General features: G+C 35.8%; 1 protein-coding gene across 10 annotated transcripts in view; it reads right to left on the reverse strand.

The window, feature by feature from the left end:
• TANC2 (tetratricopeptide repeat, ankyrin repeat and coiled-coil containing 2) overlaps positions 1-14,054 on the reverse strand; it is a 361,571-nt gene that overhangs the window by 124,768 nt on the left and 222,749 nt on the right. For all 10 annotated transcript variants that reach the window (XM_019466615.2, XM_019466614.2, XM_019466612.2 and 7 more), the window contains one exon: positions 7,900-8,163. In XM_019466615.2, coding sequence (XP_019322160.1) covers positions 7,900-8,163 — 264 coding nt within the window. The remainder of the gene's footprint in view (positions 1-7,899; positions 8,164-14,054) is intronic.

The following is a 14,054-nucleotide window of genomic DNA, read 5'->3' on the forward strand; positions in this document are numbered from 1 at the left end:
AATTCTGGCCTCCTGCCTATTTTTGTAAATAAAGTTTTATTGGAACACAGCCTTGCCTATTCATCAAGTATTCATTTACAACAGAGTTGAGTAGTTGCCAGAGAGGCCATTTTGGCCTGCAAAGTCTAAAATATTTACTAGATGGTCTTTATATACAAAGTGTTTTGACCCTAAATTAGTTAAATCCCCTCATTTTATATATTAGGAGACAGTAGAGTGACTTGTCTACAGTGAATCACTCATTTATGGCAGAGTCTGGCCTCAAAACCAGTTATCTGGCCCGTCAATCCAGTGAGTGCTATTTGCATTGTACCATCTCTCCCTCTTTAAAGCTAAACAGATTTAATTCTCTCTTAAGAATCTTAGTTTTCATCCCTTCTTTATCTTTGTCACTTTCCCTTAACTCTGTTTTTTATGGCTTCAAAGATAAGTAATCAAACTTGGGCAATAATAAAGACCTTGTATGCAAAGTGAAGAGGCCTGTCATTGCAGGCTAATAAATCTCTAAGCTTCAAATATTTTCCACAGTAAGAAACAAAAGAACAAATAAAAGCCCCAAATTTGTAATTTTTTTTAGTAAGAAAAAATATGTAAAGTTACTTTCTAAAGCTGATAAACTGAAGAGTAATATGAAAGAAGTATCAGTGACAATGAGAATCTTTTACTCACATTAAAACACAATGCAAACAAAACCTTAACAGGTGGATGAGTGTTAAGTTTTGAATTACCATTTTGGCAATATTTGATGGCACATTATATAATTTTAAAGCAAGGTTCTCTTATTAAAATGGTTCTACATGCCAACACACTAACATGGTTTGATACATTTTAATAAAAAGACATTTATTTCATTAACAGTGGGCAGAATGATAGAGAAATATACAACATGGAGTGGAGCAAAAAGCTGTGTTAAGAAAAAAAATCCCAGGGTCTTTCTTTTTTCTATATTATGTTCATCCATGACTCTTTTAAACATTTTTTTTTTAATTTTTTTTTACGTTTATTTATTTTTGAGACAGAGAGAGACAGAGCATGAACGGGGGAGGGGCAGAGAGAGAAGGAGACACAGAATCGGAAGCAGGCTCCAGGCTCTGAGCCATCAGCCCAGAGCCCGACACGGGGCTCGAACTCACGGACCACGAGATCGTGACCTGAGCTGAAGTCGGACGCTCAACCGACTGAGCCACCCAGGCGCCCCTCTATGACTCTTTTAAAGGGAGCTCTATACTTTGAGTACAGATTTGAGCAACAGTTAGATAATCCATTTTCATTTGTCTTTAATGGAAAGATCTGGCAGGTCCTTTTAGCCACAGCCTAGTTTTCACAGTGTCAGCTTTCTATTCAAAGAGCTGCTGGCAACATTTGTTAAATATAAATGGTTAATGTGAACTTAACAAGTTTTGCTAAACTAATCTTCACCATCACAATTCCTAGGAAAATGGACATCAATTGTTCTACTGCTTTATTTCACAAGATCAAGAAATGTCATAAATATGTTTTGGAATGAGCACATGTCTCACTTTCAGCCAGATGACATTAGGGGAAAAAGACAAATACTACAGTCACTGAATGAACAGTTCATTCCTTCACGAATCCAAATACTCATAGGCAAACAGTGAACTAAGGAAAAGCAGTGATCTTTGGTATTAAGGGCTATAGCTCTGAAGCCCTGATTCAGGGCACAGATTTGAAATCAGCCGATAGGGAACTATTGTTTTAATCAGGATTGCAAATACATTTTATTTAGTGTTACTTACATCTATTAAAACATTTGTTCTTTTTCTTATGTTAGCAATTAAAATCTTTTTTTGTTGATACCTGAATCTATAACAATTTTCTTTATCAAATATTCCAATATTTTTTTTCACAGCCTTTCTTCCTTATTAAATCATAATTCTCCTTAGTCTTATTCTATTTCTCACTGCTTAATCATTTTCAAAATTCTTGCCCATTATTTAAAGGAATATGAGATAAATATTGGAAAGCTGAGGCAGGAGACCTGAGATTCTGTTTGCTGGGGCTCTGTGTTCTGCTAGTTGTACACATTTACTCTCCCTCATAATCTCTTGAAACTTCTATTTGCAAGCCACTTTCTGAGAGAAAGTCTTCGTCTTAGTTTGTCAAACATCTCAATCTTTGTCACAAAATTTGCTAAGGCTATATTTTCTCTGCTTCCCTGACAGATCCTCTAGTCAAAATTAATTGCTTCCATAGGGGCACCTGTACCCCAATGTTTATAGCGGCACTCTCAACAATAGCCAAATTATGGAAAGAGCCTAAATGTCCATCAACTGATGAATGGATAAAGAAATTGTGGTTTATATACACAATGGAATACTACGTGGCAATGAGAAAAAATGAAATATGGCCTTTTGTAGCAACATGGATGGAACTGGAGAGTGTGATGCTAAGTGAAATAAGCCATACAGAGAAAGACAGATACCATATGGTTTCACTCTTATGTGGATCCTGAGAAACATAACAGAAACCCATGGGGGAGGGGAAGGAAAAAAAAAAAAAAAAAAAAAAAAAGAGGCTAGAGTGGGAGAGAGCCAAAGCATAAGAGACTGTTAAAAACTGAGAACAAACTGAGGGTTGATGGGGGGTGGGAGGGAGGGCAGGGTGGGTGATGGGTATTGAGGAGGGCACCTTTTGGGATGAGCACTGGGTGTTGTATGGAAACCAATTTGACAGTAAATTTCATATATTAAAAAATAAAAAAAATAAAAAAAAAGTATTTTTAAATTAAAAAAAAAAAATTAATTGCTTCTCCCCTTTAGCAACCACATACGTATATTGCTAGTTAGGACCTATGTTATTCAGCAACTTGCTTACATGGCTGTCTTCCCTTATTATAGTAGGTTCTTGAGGGTGAGAAAGTAATGTCTGATTCATCTTTGATAACCCTATCCCCTCAGAGTAAATCAGAGTACCGTGCACATAATGCTTAATATAGAACTGAATTCCAGCCTGGTCCTACGTAGATTTAGATATATCTGGCTCTGTCCTCACCCTCTTCATTGCTCTGTTTAATGCTTAACGGACATCACTATGATAATATGCTCAGCTCCAATGATGTTCATATAACCAACCTTCCTTCCTCCCTCCCTCCCTCCTTTCCTTCCTTCCTTCCTTCTGATCCCTCTTCTATTTTTTTCTAAAGTACATATCGCTTTCTACCATGCTATATAAATTACTTACTTATTAAGATTATTTTATTTGCCCTGGCTAGAATGTAAGGCCCATGAGGGGGGAATTTCTGTTTTGTTTATTGATGATTCTCAAGTGTTTCAAATAGTGCCTGGCACATGCATGCTCAATAAATGCTTGCCTAATAACTGAATAATTGTATTTAATATACACTTTGTGTTTGACTACATTTAAATGATCAATGAATAAAAAATTAGGTTGTGTCTTATGGGGTTATTTGAAAGCTAAGGATGAAGCAGGTGGCTATAGCAACGATGCCTTGCACATCATCATCACATACAAATACCAATGACAGATCTATAGGGACACACATATCCCCACCTCATAGTGGTACTCTTACTGTGAAACTGTGCTGGCCAATTTTTTTGAGATAATTTCATCAAGTTAAGTTAATACTATATTTAATGAACACTTTCCGGATACAAGCATAGGAGATAATTAGGTAAGTCGAAGTGAACTGAAGAAAGAGGAAAAACAAATCTACTTAAAAAGTTTTATGTGAAAAGAAAATGTTTTTAAAAAGTAAACTTCTATGTAAAATCTATCTCTAAGTAAACTCTATGTCATTAAAGGTCCAAGAGGGAAGTGGAAAAAGGGAGCATATATATATATATATATATATTTTTTGAGACTTCATAGGATTGGAACAGTTGACTCATTTATAGAACATTTAACTGACATACTTTTTTGAAGTCAAAATAACTTAAATAAGTGGGCAGAAAAAAAAAATCCAGCAGACATTTGGTACAAAACATTCCAGAGGCAACTCTATATTGAGTATAAAACCCGTCTGAATTGTTTCTTCTTAGATCAGGTGTTACTAGTGCAAACAGGTTTTAGTAGCACGATTATCATTCTGGCTGACCTGAGCAGGGATCTGGATGACGTTGTCTGCTACAGCCTGGGCAAGAAGCCACTCTGCTGTCCTTATGCCCTTGATTCATAAAGCCAACACTCTGACTGCTGAAAAGCCCATTTCTTCCTCTTTATGAAATCCTCATTAAGCTTCTGATTGGATTCATCCAAATCCCCCATGATTCCGATTTTGCATTTACCTGATTCTTAAGATCCTTTTCTTAGGAAAATGTGCAGCTCCAAACATTAACAAGTAGATGGTGAGAGTTTATATTGTAACTGACTTCTGCTGCTTATAATTCCTTGAAGACTCCTCATTTTCACACAAAGCCCTGAGGACAGCTGCTGCAAGTGAACATTTCCTGCTTCCCACATCCCTCTAATTCACAGCCAGTCTCCTTTTAAGACATCCAGGATGACCAGAGACATCCTACTCTCTGATAATTTCTGCCATGCAACCGCAAATCCACAAGGTTCTCCACTTCCTTCCAACTACAAAGGGCTTAAAAAATAAACATGCAGTAGTGGTTCACATTTTGAAAACAATAAAAGACAGTAGTTTTTATTTTTCATATCTTAGAATTTTAATTTAAAGGTGTAGGAACATCCAAATTTATATTCAGAAAACTAAGCTTAAGACTTAATGCTACAGATTGCCCATACTTACCTTAATCACTTTATCATTGGAGAGGGGAACTAGGTGGAAAGGGAAGGCTTTTCCTTTTTCTTTTGTATTTTTTTGCTTGAATTTGAATTTTTACTTGATTTGCATATTTATTATGTAACACACATGATTTTTTTTAATTTCTAGAATATGTCAGCAGGAACCACTGGGAAAGGAAATTATGGCTCATTTTTGTTTTGTTTTCTTCCTTGTTATTTCTCTATATTAAAAAAAAATCTAATAAATGCTATTTTTTAAGGCAAAAAAGAACAAACTCTCCTAAACCATTTTCTCAACTCTACTGATACCTGATGATTCACTCCCTATAATACTGCATAATACCACAAGCTTTTAAAGAACTATCTTCTCTAACTCCTGGCTCTCCTCCTTCAGTCCATCCTATACAGATGGCTATTCAGCCATTTTCTAAACAGCATATTTGATAGTATAGCTCCTGCTTATACTCCTGACTAGCAACAAAATAAACCTAACATTTATCATCAGAGCATATAAGCTCCTTGGTATCCCCTTCAACATCATTTTCTACTATTTCTTCACTGTATCCCATGGTTTGGTCATGCTGAAATAACGTGCCAACTTCTTTAACTTCTTAGTAACTCCTTCCTCTTTTTTCTGTGACTTCTTATTTGTCCTTCTCTGTGATGTCTTCTATTCCTCTCTACCCTTTCCCTTTGCACTCAGATGCTTCCCTCCTCTGTATGATACTTTATAAATTACTGTATTATTTATAAATATACCAAAATTACTGTAAATTTGACGCTGACTATTTTACAAACACAACAATGGTTGTCAATTAGAATTCTATCCTGTAATTCTCCATAAAATTCTTATCTTAATATTTGCTGAAGTCAGTGTCCCAAAGAATATGCAATAACTTTCTTTAAGTCTAAGTGTAGCCACAAATATATTGATGCTTATAAGCGGTAAAGTTTGTAAATGGCAGTTAGCAAAAAATATATCACGAGAGGTAGTTTAGAAGCCATCAAAATTCATAAATTAGATGACAATTCCTTGAAAATTGAACATAACTTAAAAGATTTTATTAAGTAACTAGGATATCAGTTCTTACAAGATAAAATTCTAAATAAACAAGAATCTTACAATCCATGTAATGAAAGAGTGTACTCTTCGCCTACTACTCTTGCTTGCTTTGTGAAGTTTTTTAAAAAAAAAAAAAAACATTTCAAATGGCAAACTTTTTTTTAACCTGGCGATTAAAATACCTGGTATAGAAAACTGGGTTCTATTCTCTGTGATAGAACTTAACAGTTAATTTCTCCTACATGTATTAGAGAAATAATTTGTGACTCACTGATACTTCTGAAAGCTGCCTTGTGCTGATTTCTAGAAAGCAGTAGTGTTAGAAAACCTTAGAGGGAAGAATTATATCTGGCTAATTAGTCCTGGACAACTCTTTGTACACACTAGTATCTGCATAGGGTAAAATAATAAATCTACAGATATTTATGCTCAAGAAGGGCAAAGTGGGTGATGGGCATTGAGGAGGGCACCTGTTGGGATGAGCACTGGGTGTTGTATGGAAACCAATTTGACAATAAATTTCATATTAAAAAAATAAATAAAATTAAATACAATTTAAAATGTAAAAAAAAAAGGGCAAAGTATTTTATAATTTCTCCAGTAAAGAGAGGACAAGAGAAGCTTATATTTCTGTCTTCTACTAAATGCTCAATGCCCTTCTCAAATAACAGAGCCAGAACTTTCTTAGAAATTACTGTAGCTTAGTTAAATAATTTGGGATGTACCATTAAGGTTGGTAGCTATATTTCCCCAATTTTATGTAAGCAAGGGTTTATATGTTTCTCTCCTGGAAAGACTGAATTTGCCTGGCCCTTTCTAAGTTACAGCATTCTAAAGTATAATATGACATCATCCCTGGGGACCAACATATTCCAAAGAACCTAGGAGGGAAAAGTTTTTTGCTACTATGTAAAAATGAATAATCTTGAAAAATACATATTAAATTGTCTACACTTACTGATCTTCCAGATGAGCCATCACCACATAATCACATGTGATGACTGATGCTGATGGTCTCCCAGAGGACAGAACAAAGAGTAATGTTTTAGAAAAGTACAAAAAGGCAAGAAGCATCACACTATTATCTGCATAACATAAATCATTACACCTGGGAAATAAGAGCTCTTAACTATAATAGGTATTTTATTATTTTGTGTCAGTGAGATAAACCTTTTAGGCATTCATCGAGCAAGTAAGAAAGACAATCACGACTATGATTTCGTATTAGGGACAAAGGGTAGATGATGCTGCATTTTGAAAATGCCCGACTGCCCAACTATCTGCAAAAGCTCCTGGTCTGACTTATTCTCTCTCTTTTTTTTTTTTTTTACTTTATTTAAAAAACTTTTATTTATTTATTTATTTCTTTATCTATCTATTTATTTATTTAGAGAGACAGAGAGAGAGAGAGAGAGAGTGAGCGCATGCACGTGCGAGGCGCAGGAGCAGAGGGAGGAATCTTAAGCGGACTCTACGCATGCAGGGCTCACTCTCATGACTGAGATCATGACCTGAGCTAAGATCAAGAGTCAGATGCTTAACCGATTGAGGCACCCAGGCATCCCTTGACATTCTTTTATGACTTTCTGACTGAGCCTGCTAGTAGTGTCTGAGTTCTTCTTTAGCACTTGTAGGTACCTGGTGATTCTTCTACGATAGGATGGATATGGTGGAAATGTTGAGCTCATGGGCTGGGAAGCTAAAATTCTTGCCTGCCTGCCTCTCCTTCAAACTATGGATGATGATTTCTAATAATATAAATTCTACTGAAATACTCTTCAATTTAATGTGTTTTTTTAAACTACTGTTTTTAAAAACCACAGACTGAAATCTTTTCAAAGACTTCAGATATGAAAAAAATACTTTTAGAAATTCAACCATACACTTTACAGGTTTTACTTATGATTTTGTGAGTGTTTTTACACATTTTGGGAGCAGAATCACCACTTGAGCATGAGCCTTCCCCCAGGTTCAAAAAGATATCCACATGCCTATTAGCTACACAAAAGAACAGTCAAAGAAGATGAATAGAAAATTCTGTTAAAGCAGAATTTACTTTCATTTCAGTATACACGCCAGTAAAATGGTCAATTTTTAAAAACTCTTACCTGCTACTGAATTTGGCCGTGGCATAAGATACAGAGGAATAGACTGTACTGACTGCGATAGAACAGTTTCCAAATTCCTCTCAGGGATCTTATTCAGACTATAGGTGGAAGCCGTCATGTTTTCATCTACTCGATACAAACACGAATCCATACTGGATTTTTGAGACTGCCAAGGTTTCAGGTTTCCTCCAGATCCTAATTCTTTACTGCTTTCCCCAACATATTTTGTGCGTTCCACGTTTTCGGAATAGCTTGTCAATGTAGCTAAAAAAGAGAGTAAAACAAGTTAAAAAAAAAACAAAACACCCATAAACCTAGAGATTAATTTGTTCATTATTATCCAAATTCGTGACTAGATAATAAGAGCAGTAGTAATATTTTTTTAAAAGTTGCTGATGATCATTTCATCTCCACCATGAAGTTTAAATAATCGAAACCAAAATATAACGATCTCTTACATATTCTGTCTCACATCTCTCATACATTTACTTTAACAACTCTCTCTGAATGGAACTAAACAAATTCGTATATCAATGCTAAAAGATCTAAAACTAGGACCTATGAATGTGAAAAATTTCAGAATTTCATCAAAAAGGGAATTTAAAGAATTTTCATGGATTGCTGGAAAGCCCCACAGTTCTCAAAAAGATCTTTATACTCTTTTTATCCCACATTTTCCTCTCCCTCATTTAAATTTACTTCCTTTCATATGTAATAATGAATTAGAAAAAAATAAGAGGTCTTAAGCAGATGCTAACATAGGAGAAATAATCTGTCCAAATAAGGAAACAGTACAGGGCTTTCTTGTACAGCTACCCTCTGTAGCTCTAACCCTAGATGTCCCTTAATGAAATCAAACAAAAACAAAAATCTAGAATTTTATCTAGTCTTACCATTAATTATAAACAGGATTTATAAACAGAAACATTTTCATTAAGCCTTGAAATGCAATGGTTAACAACAATAAAATCTAGATTATAAAAATCTTAGCAATAATTATAAGAGTAAAACAGGCCATTCTAGGAGAATTTATTTTTATTTTTATTTATTTTTTAAAAGTGTTTATTTTTGAGAGAGAGTGAGCAGGGGAAGGGTAGAGAGAGAGGGAGACAGAATCCCAAGCAGGCTCCACGCTGTCAGCGCTATGGGGGCTCAATCTCACAAACTATAAGATCATGACTTGAGCCAAAATCAAGAGCTGAATGCTCAACCAACTGAGCCACCCAGGTGCCCCATCCCTGGAGAATTTTTAATGTTAGTTCATATTCTCTTCTTACATCTTCAATGTACCTATTATTAAAAGAAGAGACCTAAGTTTTTAAGGTAATTTCCATGATGCCTCTTTGTGAGGTTTTCTCTGTGGAAATTTAAATGGGAGTTCTGGATTTTGTAGTAACAAAGGTAAAAGATGAGCTAACAAATGGTTGCCTTCCAGCCTTTTTGCTCTTTACAATAATACATCTGAGAATTAAGTGCTGCCAAGTGGTCTTGGTATCCTCACTGATACCAAGAGAGCCCAGTTCCATGGCAATATCTCCCTGTCAACTCCATCAGAGAGGGCAGTCATCGTTACGCTTCTGACAGATGACAATGCTCCCCCATCCCTGCCTAGTCATGACAGGTCCTTTTTAATATAATGTCCCTGTTATCTTTTATATAAGGTTGGACTCAATTTGTTAGAATTTTGTTAAGGACTTTCATATCTTGTTCATGACACATGCTGGTCTGTAGTTTACTTTTTATGTAATGTCTTTGTCTGGTTTGGTGTTGAGGTAACATTGGCCTCATAAAGTGTTCCTTTCACTTCAACTTCTTGGAGCGGCTTGTGTAGAAATGGTATAATTTCTTCCTTAAATATTTGATAGAATTTACCTGTCAGGGGATCTTTCCCTTGCAGGAAAGTGTTAAACAACAAATTCAATTTATATTTAACAGCTATGAAGTTATTCAAGTTATCTCTTTCTTCTCGAATGAGCTCTGGTCATTTGTTATTTCAAGGAATTTGTCCATGTCATCTAAACTGTCAAATTTATTGGCATAAAGTTGCTCATGACATTCCCTTATCCTTTTAATGTCTGTGGGTCTATAATGATAGACTCTCGCATTCCTGATTTTGGCAATTTGTATCTTCTTTTTCTCCTGGTTAATATGGCTAGGGGGTTATTAATGTGATTTTCTCAAAGAACCAGCTTTCAGTTTCATTAATTTTCTCTTTTCCTATTTTATTGATTTCTGCTCTTTATTATTTCCTACTTTGCTTACTTTGATTTGAATTTCTTTTTTTTGTTGTTGTTGTTTCTTAAGAAGTTTAGTTCACTAATGAAATAAATTTCTCTTTTCTAAAATAAGCATCTAATGCTATAAATTTCCTTCTAGGCACTTGTTTAGCTGCATTCTAAAAATTTTGAGGTTTTTGTTTTCACTATTTTTCATTTAAAAATATTTCTAAATTCCAATGTGATTAAAAAAATTTTTTTAAAATGTTTTATTATTTATTTTTGAGAGAGACAGACAGAGCATGAGTGGGGGAGGGGCAGAGAGAGAGGGAGACACAGAATCTGAAGCAGCTCCAGGCTCTGAGCTGTCAGCACAGAGACTGATGCAGGGCTCGAACCCACAAACTGCGAGATCATGACCTGAGCCAAAGTCGACTCTTAACTGACTGAGTCATCCAGGCGCCCCTCCAATGTGATTTTTTTTGACCCAAGTATTATTTAGAAATATGTTGTTTAATTTCTAAGCATTTGTGAAATTTCCTGATATTTTTCTTTAAAAAAATTTTTTTTAGTATTTATTTTTGAGAGAGTGAGAGAGAGTGAGCAGGGAAGGGTAGAGAGAGAGGGAGACAGAATCTGAAGCAGGCTCCAGGCTCTGGGCTATGCACAAAGAGCCTGATGCAGGGCTCGAACCCATGAATTGGGAGATCATGACCTGAACTAATGTTGGATGCTTAACCAACTGTGCCACCCAGGTGCCCCTTCTCTCTCTCTCTCTCTCTCTCTCTCTCTCTCTCTCTCTCTCTCTTTTTAATGTTTATACATTTATTTTGAGAGAGAGAGAGAGTACACATGAATGGGGGGAAGAGGCAGAGAGAGAGGAAAGACAGGAAAGAGAGAGTATCTGTGCTGATAGCATGGAGCCTGATGAGGGGCTCAATCCCATGAACTGTGAGATCATGACCCAAGCTAAAACCAACAGTTGGAGACCCAACTGACTGAGCCACCCAGGCACTCCTCCTGATATTTTTCTATTACTGGTTTCCAGTGTAAACACATTGTGGTCAGAGAATACCGTAATGGTTTGTGTCCATTTAAATTTACTGAGACTTGTTTTATGGACCAGAATATTGGTGTCTTGGTGAATCTTCTGTGTATACCTAAAAAGCATCTGAACTATGCTATTGTTAAGCGGACTGTCGTATAAAAAATAATTAAGTCAAGTTGGTTAATGGAACTGTTTAAAGTCATCTACATGCTAATGGATTTCCTAATTGTTCTTTCAACCACTGAGAGATGAGTTAAAATCTCTACATTTGCGGATTTCTGCCACTTTGAAGCTTTGTTATTCGGTGCATAAACATTTAGGACTGTTACTTCTTCCTGACAAAACGATCCATTTATCATTATGAAATGACCTTCCTTGATAGGTAATCATTGTTTGTTCTGAAATCTATTTTGATATTCTTTGCTCTGAAATGGGTGAAGGAGGGAGATAAGGAGCATACATTATGGAATCCAGGACCAGCAGGAGCAGCAGGGACTTACTCTTCATTTACTAACCCTTTCTAAGTCTTTTTGGGAGACTGCACTGGTCATCTTCTTGAAGAATTGGATTTAGATCTCTCCTCTCAGAAAAGAATGCAGAGTTTCACAATATCGTGTTCCCAGGTGAGAACAGATGCCAAAGAGAGTATTACTGGATCTATGTGATGTAAGGGTTGAACTTTACTGGATTTGCCACTCTAGATATACTTACCTGCCACTGTCTAGCTACATTGGCTCTAGTGATGGTGTGAACTATTCCCATGGGTTGGAGCTGGGTCCCTGTTATTAACATCCTGCTTCAGACTGAAGGGTTGGCTATAGTGGCTACTGCTAGTCATTTATGATAATCATGAGCACAAGTCAATCAATGTCTTGTGTAATGCTGAATAGACTCTCTCCTCTGTCCCTGGACTTCCTGGTTGTTGCTGAGACATGAGATGCAGTAGGGCTACTGGATTTGTGCAATAGTAAAGTAGGGGAAACAATGCCCTAGGAGGGCTAACACACCAATGTGAGACAGGAACTAGCAGTAATAGCCCCTTGTAATTCCCCCTTCCATAGTTAGGAATTGTATGGTCTCTCTGAAGATTTCAGTTGAATAAAGCAATCACCTCTGCCAGCTCTGTAATTCCTTTTCTTATATTTGTTTCTTCTTTGCCTTACTCCCCTTTCATTCACTTGTTTCCTTGGTTTATACTCCCTTAATATAGTGTTAGCACATAACCTTTTGTCTCAGGCTCTGAGGAATCTGTGCTAAGGAAGTCTCACTGATGAAAATGTTGGAAACTATGGGCCACATGTTCTTGTAGCTAATCCAAAGGGGGCATCTGGGTGGCTTAGTTGGTTAAGAATCCGACTCGTGATTTTGGCTCAGGTCATGATCTCACAGTTCCATGGGTTTGAGCCCCTGCATAGGGCTCTGTGCTAACAGCGCAAAGCCTGCTTGGGATTCTCTCCCTTCTCTCTCTCTGCACCTTCTCCACACTCTCTCTCTCTCTCAAAAGAAATAAATAAACGTTTAAAAAAAAGCCAATGTTCAAGTCATATTAAGTTATTACATTATTTTGGTATCTAATCTAAACTACTCACTTTAATTAAAAATTAATTTCATATATTCAGACTTTCAGTCATAAACAGCCCAATAGTTCCTAACCATTTTGCCACCAAACATAATATTGCACCTTCCCCAATGAGATTATTATGGATTCCATGGCATTATTGTATAATTTCTAAATGTGTTCAGTGATAGCATATTTATAATATGTGTGTATGTACCTGTGTGTGTTCTTTTAAAGTGGATGTATGCTTCTTATCCTAATTTCTGAAAACTGTCTCATTAATTTAAAATATATTTAAACTTTTATTTTCAGTAAAACTTGACTGAAATATAATTTCATTTGGTGTAAAGATATGGTGATTCAGCTACCTTTGTAATTCTTTGCAAGAAGCTTGGAGTTCACACAGCTGCTAGGGTCAGTATGCTGAAAGGCAGAGAATGGAAACTCTTGTTTCCCAGAGGATTTGTCTACATGTAAAATGCCTGTTATTTAACCCCTTACCTTTTATGTTTTGTGTGTGTGTGTGTGTGTGTGTGTGTGTGTGTGTGTGTGTCCAGCAGATGTTTTTATTATTAAGTCCCAGATTTGGCTCAGATATACCTGTATCTGTGTGGTCCCAGCCTGGTATAAACCCCTTTTCTCCAGATAAACCATGAGCACATGGTTTACAGGTGTGAGAAAGTAGCAATGGGGTTCACTATTTTCAGTATTTCAAATAATTTACAAATAATATGCTTACTGTTAACTAGTTACACCGTCAAACTTCTGTAAACATAGCGAGGATTCTATCAAGGGTGACAACAGTAGTTATTCTCATTTAAGCAGAAGCTTTGGCAGAGATACATGTTTGATAAATTAAAAATGAGAAACTACTAAATAATGAATAGAGGGATGGTGAACATTTTTTCAAAACTATGAGATCTACCAACAAAAATTATGGAAGACCTGATCGGTGGTGGAAAGATTTGAGAAACTTTGAGTTTGTAGCACTAAGGTGGTATTGTTCAGTGGCCTATGGACCCTACTTTATTACTTAAATGTGGCCTATGGGCCCTACTTTATTACTTAAATGCTAAAGTATGGAAACCAATTTGACAATAAATTTCATATAAAAATTTCATATTAAAAAATTTATAAGTAAAAATCAATTAATAAAATCTAGTTTGATATAAAAAAATTAAATAAATTAAAAAAAATAAATGCTAAATGTTATAATGAGGGAGGGCTTTTATGGTCAAGGTATTTAAAAGTAAAGACAAGCAAAACATCTAGTTTTCCCAGTGTGAGAAGAAAACTATGACTATTGTACTATTTGCATAACCTATTATTACAC

This window comes from Panthera pardus, unplaced genomic scaffold (genome assembly GCF_024362965.1).
Source record: "Panthera pardus isolate Hobbes unplaced genomic scaffold, ASM2436296v1 HiC_scaffold_3, whole genome shotgun sequence".
In the NCBI taxonomy this organism is placed as follows: domain Eukaryota; kingdom Metazoa; phylum Chordata; class Mammalia; order Carnivora; family Felidae; genus Panthera; species Panthera pardus.